This window comes from Peromyscus eremicus, chromosome 14 (assembly GCF_949786415.1).
Source record: "Peromyscus eremicus chromosome 14, PerEre_H2_v1, whole genome shotgun sequence".
Taxonomy (NCBI): domain Eukaryota; kingdom Metazoa; phylum Chordata; class Mammalia; order Rodentia; family Cricetidae; genus Peromyscus; species Peromyscus eremicus.
The window spans coordinates 62636389-62646797 of record NC_081430.1 but is presented as its reverse complement, the minus strand read 5'-3'; the positions used below and the strand labels follow the sequence as shown (position 1 = coordinate 62646797).

Genomic DNA, 10409 nt, shown 5'->3' with positions numbered 1-10409 from the left:
ACTGGACCAGGGAAAATGTATTTTACACTGTGCAGGTGTTTTAGAGGGAGGTGTACTCTACTGAGGATGATTAGCAAGTTTTAGTTTGTATTAATTTTGAAAATGGCCTGTTCCCTCCACATTTTAAACACATAGGAGGCCACAAAGATACAGCCAGAATCTGAGACTTATGCTTCTCTGTGCCATCATTTTGGCGTGCTTTCATCAAATCTGCAATAGTAGCGGCAGTATTAGTAACTTCAGAATAAAGATTTCTACAGTTAAAGTTTGCATTTTAATATGTAGTTGAAAAATACAAGGTGGAAACAGCTTCTTTATTATCTGTCTGCTGCTCTGTAGCTTGTTGCAGATGATGGACAAAATCATAAAGGGCTCTGTAGATTTCTGTCTATTGTGGAAAATATGCCTGTGGGAGTGTTAATATCAGGAACTTCATTCAAAGCCCTTAAATCAGCTTGGTGCTTTGGCTGTTGTCCACTTGAGGGCTGGGAAGCAGTTGGGCCACTGTTTGGAAGTTCCCTGGTCTGATAAATTGATGATAAATAATGTTTGTACTGGTTCCTGACTTTGGTCATGAGCAGCAGTGGACACACATTTGTCCATCCATTACTATAGCCATAGACTAAACTGAGGGGTGGTGAGAATTGTTTGTATAGGGCTTGTCAGGCTAAGGGTATTATTTCATAAATATTTGTGAAAATGTCTATTATTCCTGTAGGGAAATGACTCTCAACCCAAATTTCTGTAACATAATTTTTGAGATCATTCTGTATGGAGAATGGGGGGAGGGCGTTCATGGGCAGGATTCTTTATACTTTTCTAATAACTGGAAACACAGTTAATAATTGTCCTTCCTAAGAAACTTCTTTAAGGCCTTTTGTGGGTAAGAGTCATTTATTTATACATTAACATCCTGAAGGAACATATGCTGAGAAGATGCAAGAGATTTAGTAGGAGAACTTTTTTTCTGGGACTTCCTTTTCCTTTGGTAAGAATGTAGTGTTAGCCTAAGCTGGTACCATAGGATTAAAGTTTTTTTTAAAATTTATTTATTTATTTATTTATTTATTTATTTATTTATTTATTTATTTATTTATTTATTTTTAATTATTGAGAAGTTTTCTACTCATTTTACATACTAACCCATAGATTCCCCCTCTCCTCCCTCATCCCACCTCCCAGCTTCCCCCACCAATCCATCCACTGTTCCCACCTTGGACTGCCAGCCAAACTAGTGGAAATGCAGGAACTGTGGACCAAGAGCTGTGTAGCCCCATGGTACTGGACTAGGCCCTGTGGATAGTCGAGGAATGAATGTTTTATTATAACTGGTCCCATAGATCAGCACAACTGATCACCATTCTTTCCTCAAGATTCTTAGTGAGACTCATGGTTGTCATAACATGGATGTTTCTTAGTCATGGTCAATTCTTGATGACTTTATCTTAATTATGCTCTGGCTAAGTTTTCTAGTTGGTTTGAACACATTCATAATACACTCTGATTCATCAACGTTGTTTCCACATATTAAGGAAAGAAATAAAAGCCCTTCCCCATGATGTCATTTAAGCAAGAGCAAGCACAGATTTGATTCCTTACTTGGTTCTTCCTGTGTTGTCTTCTGTTGTCTCTGTTGTAGGATCTGAATCTCTATATTTATCTCCATCTCTTCCTCTGCACCTCTATCTTTGTCCCTCTGAGCCCCTCTCTGTCTCTCTCTGTGTCTCTGTCTCCCCTTTTCTCTGTCTTTCTCTGTCATTAACAAAGATCTTTACTCGGTATTTATTGAACAGCACGGAATGCATCACATCAGAAAAGAATTAGGGATATTAGACAGAATCTTTAAGAGTTTTACTAGAGATTGATAACTTATTCCACCTCACTCACTCAAATAAAAAACAGTGCTACAAACATCTTTTCTTATTCAAACAATATCTGTATAATATTTTTAACTATTCTGGATATTTTATAAAATTTATTGAAACCTAAATTTGTGTTTTAAGCAAATATAATAACACACATATAAACACATGTGAATTAGTCTTCCATCAGGTGCATGAAGATCACACAAAATAAGGTTAGAACTATGCATTATCTCATTTCGTAAAAGCTGATTATATGGGAAATCATAGGTGAACAATGTTTGGTGTTACAATGTTCTCCTTTTTTAATAAATATTTTTATTTTATAATTAATTTAATTTTACATATCAGCCACGGATTCCCCTGTCCTCCCTCCTCCCACCCTCCAGCCTTCCTTCCAATCCACTCCCCATTCCTACCTCCTCCAAGGCAAGTTCACCCCTGGGGATTCAGCTCAGCCTGGTAGATTCAGTTGAGGCAGGTCCAGTCCCCTCCATCCTACAACAAGGCTGAGCGAAGTATCTCAGCATAGGCTCTAGGTTCCAAAAAGCCAGCTCATGCACCAAGGACAGGTCCCAGTCCCACTGCCTGGAGGCCTCCTAAACAGTTTAAGCTCACCAACTGTCTCACTTATCTTGAGGGCCTGGTCCAGTTCCATGGGGGCTCCTCAGCTATTGGTTCACAGTTTATGTGTTTCTGCTAGTTTGGCTATTTGTATCTGTGCTTTTTCCAATCATGGTCTTGATATCTCTTGCTCATATAATCCCTCCTCTCTCTCACCGGTTGGACTCCTGGAGCTCCACCTGGGGATTGGCTGTGTATCTCTGCATCTGCTTCCACCAGTCACTTGATGAAGGACACAGTCAATAAGACAAAATGAAAATGTTCTCTTAAAGGAAGGTTAAACTAACAGTGTGAGTGTACAGTATGAACATAGTATGAAGAATTTCAAAGTATATTGTTCACTCTGGCTGTGTAGTCCAGCAAAATTTTCAGTCTCTTAGAGTGTCAGAAATATTTTTATCATAATTTATTACCACAAAAGTATAATTCTTATAAGCTGGCTAAAAGTACTATTAAAACGTTTTTCACAGAACTCATTGACTGACACAATGTATGTACATGTTAATTGTCAATAGTTCTGAAATTATCCATTATGCAGTATTCTCTAGTCTCATATTTACTGCCTTCCCAGTCTCAGTACTCTGACCTACACTGTAAAGTCTTTACAGAACACACACCTACACTGATACAGCAATATTTCTCACAGTCCTTTGGGTAGTTGGTGGTCACACTTCTGTGAGCATAGAGTTTTGGATAAACATGTGAATAGCAACTGGCATGGAGACCTGTGGTACTTGACTTTCTCAAGGGTTTGATTCCATAAGAAGACTCTTTATCTCAGAACAATAACATTTCATGCTCCTCTAGCAGACATTCCTTCTATTTGGGTAATATATTGTGGCAGGCATGATTTTTCTAGGCCAATTCTGTGCTAAAGATTACACAAACCTATGTTGAGTTTTAAACACTGTTTCAAATACCAATAATTTCATAAAACATCTTCCTGTCTTCCTCTAACTGGAAAGCAGTGATTGATCAGGAAGCAGTTGATCTGATAATATTGATCTGATAATCAGTAGCATTATTTCATATTAAGTAATGAATTTTATGTATCATAGGGCAATTGATATCCAATCACAGATTTATACTCTATGTGAGTTTACAAAGACATTTCTAGCAGACCTCATGGAGGACTCCAAGAAGTACCGAGGTCCCAAAACTCAAATATTATTCTATTCTCAAGATGGGGAAATGCATTCTTAGTAGAGGGAAGTGCACAAGTCTCTGCTTACATAGGCTGTGCAACTAGGGCAGGGACAGGTGTGCTTTTCTTTCTGTTTCAGCTTCCCAAGTTCAGGGTTCCTGTCTGTCACCCATGAACCTTTGATAACTTTTCAGATAACTGTCAAGGGCTAAAGCATCTGGACCTGGCCTAGTAAAGTCCTCACAGGGTTTGTCTTTGCCTGAGCTATCTCTAATTGGTCTACTACAAGGTGATACCTACTGACACTGTATTTTCCCAGCTTCACAAAAAAGAACACACTGCTGGGAAAGAAAATTATTGCAGATTCAGAAAACAAACTCCTCTTTGTTCAGCCTCTTCTCCACTTCCAGGAGACCTTATCCTACTTCAGCTAGAACCCTTTCTCTGAAGGATACAAGATCTGACAGAGTTAGTTAGTTAGTTAGTTAGTTAGTTAGTTAGTTAGTTCCTCAAATCTATGTCACTCTCCTGGGAATGCTGAAGAAACAGAAATGACACAATTTGAAGGCCCTCTTAAGTCACCCTGAAGACAGTTTATCTCATAAAAAGTAGGAATTCCTCAATTAAAAACGAGGACCTAATAATCTTTTCTCATGGGAGGCAGTTTCATGGCTCTTCATTCTGAGTCTCACCCCAAATCAGCATAGAGTGACGTGGCCTGGGGAAGAGGCAGGAAAGGAGGGATGGAAGGAAATGAAAGCAGGGCCGTAGAATGCAGTGTCTAGATTTCTGTCTGTCTTTGGTTATTCACAGGCATGGGTCCTTTATTGAGGGAGGGTTACATGAAACAACCCATAGCAGATAAATAATAAATACAAACACACTAGTTCAAAATTGTAAAACATTATTCACATAGAATGATTCTCTATAGAATTAACGCAGTTTTGTTTTTCAACACTGGGAATCACACACCTGTTGTTTTGCATGAATCAGCACTAAGCTTCATCTTTGAAACCAATTTCTTCAGTTTAATATCTGGATTCAACGGTCATAAACTTTGTTACTCCGTTTAAAGTTATCAACATTGTATTATGATGTTCTCTATGGAGCACATGGCATTGAGTCTGAGCTGAGATTACTCTATTGATTTGTAAAAAATTTAATTAAAATGGTGTTTTTCTGAGAATATCTTACCGGAGTACTGTACCCATCAATATCCATGTTCGTATCCATCCCTCACTCCATCTCAAGTTCATTACTTCTTCACCTTTAATTAATACTTTTACATGTGTGTATTTCTCTCTGTGTGCAGGTGTGTATAACGTTTGAGCACAGTTAATTTTATGTATGTACATGTGTTTTTAGCTAACCATTGCGATTGAATAACCTTTCAGGGAGCTTGATCATGGAGAAAACAGGTTCTCCTTCTCTCAGCAGTCATTGATTACCTGACACTCTTTATTTAGCGGGGAGAACTGAGACATCACCCCTATACTATGGCCATCTAGTTTAGGAAGCAATATTGTTGATATTTCATGGGTGAAGCATCCCTGTTCTGATTAGAATATACCATCTCACAGTGAAATTCTGGTCCTCTAGATCTTACAATCTTTCTGTCCCCTCTTCCAGGATTTTTCCTGAGCCTAAGATATAGGGTTAACATTGAAGATGTATCAAGTGTAGCTGGGGATCCCAGGGTCACTTGTTCTCTTCATGTTTACCTGATATGGCTCTCTGTAATAATCTCCATCTGTAATTAAAAACAAAAGCTTCTTTGATGAGGGAGTGTAGCTTTTATATGAGGGTGTAAGGATAAGATTTTAGAACATAGTTAGAAAATATATTTGTGTCTTGCAGGCTGGTCACCATTGTAGATCAAAGGAGTTGTAGTTGGGTAGCTGTTTACATTTCTCCTTTGGTAGCATTCAGAGCATCTTTTGTCAGAGCAATGAAACAATATCTGATTGTAATTCTGACTGACCACCTAAGATTGAATCCATTCCCATTCTGTAATTCCAGGCAGTTGGGCAGCACTTGGATGCAAGAACCCTGAGGAGGGGGAAGCCTATCAGGTAAGAAATAGCCATGTCTACTCAGCAGTGGAGAGAAGCACGACCACTTGAGATGTGGGAAAGAACAAAGACTACATGATGTGAAGGAAAGGGATGTCCCAGGAAGAGAGCAGGCTGTAGGGAAGAACGGGCTGGACTCCCTAGTGGTGCAGGGAATGGAAGTCTCTAAAGGCCATGCTGTACTTCTCTGTAAGAGCGGCCTGTAGCATGAATCTTAAATGGTCTTATTAATAAAAGACAACTCAGAGCCAGGTATTAGGGTGAATGCTGTAAGATCAGAGAAGCAGAACAAGCCACAGCTACCTCACGTTGTCAATTCCTCAGCTGACCCTGTTTCCTCAGACTGGAAGCCTCTGAGTTCTCATCCAAATAGATCTCAGCTGAACTGTTGCTCAAAAGCCTAAAAGCTTAACCAGCCTCTAGTTCCTGGTTTTCATGCCTTATTATCTTTCTGCCATCACTTCCTGGGATTAAAGGCATATGTCACCATGCCTGGCTGTTTCCTTGTGGCCTTGAGCTCACAGAGATCCAGAAGGATTTCTGCCTCTGGAATGCTAGAATTAAAGGTGTGTGTGCCACAATTTTCTGGCCTCTCTATCTAGTGGCTGTTCTGTTCTGACCCCAGATAAGTTTATTAGGATGCACAATATATTGGGGAACACAATATCACCACAGTGACCTAGCTCCTGGGGAGAGAAAGACAACTCCTTGAGGAACTGGAGAGCAGAAGAATGTGTCAGGGAAAGAAATGAGCCTACCTGGTGTCTTAGGGAAGTCACAGAAGAGTTGCCATCCCTTTGGGATGGGCGGGAGGAGGCCTACACTGTGGGTGGGGTAAGTCAGGCCTGGAGGATCTAAATTGTAAACACAGGTCTTCAATGTGTTTTTCATATTGACCAAATAATAAACTCAGATAGTACTTATATTTATATAACAGTTCTTTTAATTTTTGAGGATCAATTATGGAGCTTTATCCATGCTATACTGTACCACTGAGCAGGTACTGCTTCATCCACATATTGCAACTCAATTTTATGAATCCATTATAAACAAATCCTTATACAACATTGCTTAAATTATCATATTTTAGTTTTTCTTTTCTTAATTTCCCATGAATGTATTTGATAAGTTTTGCTAAGACATCAGAGGAGTTTACACGTAGAAAGTACAATAAAGTAAGGCTGCGAAGTTATATTTTTACTGTTAATAACTAAATTCATACTAGGAAGTATCATTTCTTCTTTCCTTCCTTCTTTTTCCTTTCTTCCTTTCTCTCTTCTCCTGTCTTCTCTTTTTTGAGACACAGTTCATGTAGCCCAATCAGAACTCGATCCTATAATTCTCCTGCTCCTCTCTCTTGCCAATCATGCAGTGCTGGGGATGAACACAGAACACTTCAGTTGATGAACTCTATCAACTGAGCTATGTCCTGTTAGTGACAGTGATAGGACAATGATAAATGATACTTTGATGCTATAAATGTGACTTTGGACCTTATTCCATCTCCTCTAAGGCTCCTACCCTTGAAGTCATGATATAGCAGGAATATATGCAAATAGTGTTCCCCTCTGCTCATGAAAACCAGCCCTGACCCTACAGCTCTGACAGAGGCTCCCAGATCTGGACTCACAGGTCCTCTCATTCTGTGATCATTACATCTAACATGGAGTTGAGACTGAGCTGGGTTTTCCTCATTGCCCTTTTAAAAGGTAATTAATAGATAAGGAAAGATACTCAGTGTGTGAGTGGACATGAGTGTGAGGGAAAGTGGACATGTGTGGCATTTTACTGACATGATTTTCTGTTTGCAGGTGTCCAGTGTGAAGGGCAGCTGCTGCAGTCTGGGGGAGACTTGGTGCAGCCTGGAAAGTCCCTAAAACTCTCCTGTGCAGCCTCTGGATTCACATTCAGTGACTACTGGATGAACTGGGTCCGCCAGGCTCTAGGGAAAGGGCTGGAGTGGGTTGCTCTAATTATGATCCAAGCTAATAATTATGCAGCATACTATTCGCAGTCTGTGAAAGGAAGATTCACCATCTCAAGAGATGATTCCAAAAGCAGCCTCTACCTGCAAATGAACAGCTTAAGAGCCGAAGACACCGCCATTTATTACTGTAGTAGATACACAGCGAGCAATCTTGAGTCTGAACCCAGACACAAACCTCCTTGCAGGAGCACTAAGTACCAGCAGGTGGCGCAGTGCGTCCTTGGGGAACAGACACTTTGTAGAAATGTGTGCAAATATTATTGAGTGCTGATTTCTTGGTTCTCACCTTTCATTGCTTCTAATGATTTCTCAGAATGCTCTATACATTTATGGTCTGTGACATCTGGGAAAACAGGGTTCCATTTTGCCACAATATAAAATATATGCACTACTTCTAACATGAACTAAGTGCAAAGAATCACCTCTAAATGCACAAATGTGTCTGGTGAAGTTGCCGAGATCAAATGCTTAGGAAGGTCCAGGGTGACAGTGAGGCTTCTCTCTGGTGAGATTCAGAGCAAAGCCTCAGTGGTATTCTGATTAGGACAGTGTTTGGGATTAGGGTAACCACGGGGAGGTGAGGCCTTAATCAGTGATCCATACACCGTAACATGTAGCTGTAAGTTTTTCTGTGTCCTGCCAGCTGCACGGTCCCTCAGCTGCTTATAAAATAATCACTCAGAAACTTATATTAATTATAACTGCTCAGGCATTTCCTCAAGCTTATTACTGACTAGTTCTTACACTTAAATTAACCCATATTTCTTACCTAAGTTTAGCCAAGTGGCTTGGTACCTTTTTTTAGTTCTGCCTTGTCATCTTGCTTCTTCTGTGTCTGGCTGGCTACTCCTGATTCCTTTCCTCTTCCCAGCATTCTCCTAGGCTGCTCGCCTCCTATACTTCCTGCCTGGCTACTGGCCAATCAGCCTTTTAATAAACCAGTGTACAAAAGCATTATCCCACAGCGTTTCCCCTTTTCTGTCTAATCAAAAAGGAAGATTTTAACTTTAACATAGTAAAATTACATATAATAGAACAGTTATCAAGAAAGAATTACAGTTACAATATCTAGTTTATTTGTAATTGGCAAAATGGAAGAAATTATTTTATTATCTATCCTATATTTGCGAGTCTAAAGTTTCATACCTTTATCTTTTGTCATAACTAAGGAAAATTATAACTAACTATCTAGTCTTAAACTACATCAAAGACCTCAGAAGGATATAATATTACCTATTAAACAGGAAGAGCATTGTAAGAAACTTTCAAAAATCTAGAATGGCAGAGACAGCTGGCTGCCTGGAGAGTAACCCAAAGTCTCCAGTCTTTCTGCTTTCCCTGAGAACTGTGCACATCAGGCACAGATTGACCCATTTATATTTCTAGCTGATTCAATTACTTAATCTGTAACTTTCATCATCATATCTCCCATTACATTTTGTTCATCTAGAAAAACTTCAGACCTTTGTTCTAAACAGACAAGAGCCATTTACCTTAAACTCAGCTGAGGCCCAGGCTGTGCTCTGGGGGGATTTGAGGAAGGTTGTCGGTAAATTTTCAGTCCATATATCCCTGATTCCTTCAACCATCTCATGTCATAAACTCTTGGAATATGAAAAAGTACAGAGTTAAGCCAGGTATCAGTTTGTTAAATAAAATATTCTGTAGATGAAGGACTCAGCATGTTCTGTTCCAACATCACATACCACTTTTTGGAGATGGGAAGATGGCTCTCCTGCTGAGCAGCGAGCTCTAGCTCTCAGTGCCCAGGTCTCTGTGAACCATATTGTCCTTCTTTATGATGATTACCTTCCGGCCACTGAGTTTTGTTTCAGGAATGTCTTGCCCTTGGTGGACCTCTATCAAGGGTCTGCCACATTAACTTACACTTACAGCAAAGGACAAAATAATTTATTGTTTTCCATCCATCACTTTATTATCAGTTGAAAACAGACATTTTCATTGAACAAAGATTGGTGTGAGGACAGCTTTAGCTCACAAAATGTATAATTAAAATGTACTTTATTTCATGCATGATTCTTGTGGACAATGAGGAAAACCATTCACTTAACTGTACATGTCCCTTATTGAGTAACTCATTGCTTGACATAAAAAGACAGAAGTGTCCTCATTTACAGTAGAAGACTAGACTTGTGTGAATCTGCTCTACTTTATGTGTGCTGAAGACAGTTTTGCTTGAGTCACATCGGTGGTAAAGCCACATTGCATTTAATAGTTTGTGGGATCAAAGGCGTGCGCCACCACCACCCGGCACTCGGGAGGCAGAGCCAGGCGGATCTCTGTGAGTTCGAGGACAGCCTGGGCTAACAAGTGAGTTCCAGGAAAGGCGCAAAGCTACATAGAGAAACCCTGTCTCGAAAAATCAAAAAAAAAATTAAAAAATTAAAAAAATTAAAATAGTTTGTGGGATCAGGGAAGATACCTCAACAATAGGAAGCATCCTTACCCTACAGATGTGCTCATTTTGTCATTTGTAGATATTTATATTAAAAATAGATGTAAGATGAGAACAAGTACCATTTACACAAAACACAGATATTACACAAATAAATGCAATTTCTGTGGTGATAACAGGCAAAATCCTCAAACATGGTGAAATATACAAATAACACATCAAAGAGTTCATGTGTGTTCAGCAAGGGAAATATTCAGCAGAATAAAGAAACAGAACACAGTGAGATAAATCTCCTTATGCCTGT

At 39.5% G+C, this 10409-nt stretch overlaps 1 gene segment (V, D, J or C); it reads left to right on the top strand.

Annotated features, from left to right (window-relative positions):
• Window positions 1-7365: 7365 nt before the first annotated feature.
• On the top strand, window positions 7366-7953 carry LOC131923973 (immunoglobulin heavy variable 3-7-like). The segment is given in 2 exon segments: window positions 7366-7411; window positions 7514-7953. Coding segments are annotated over 2 exon segments (486 nt in total).
• The last annotated feature ends 2456 nt before the right edge of the window (window positions 7954-10409 follow it).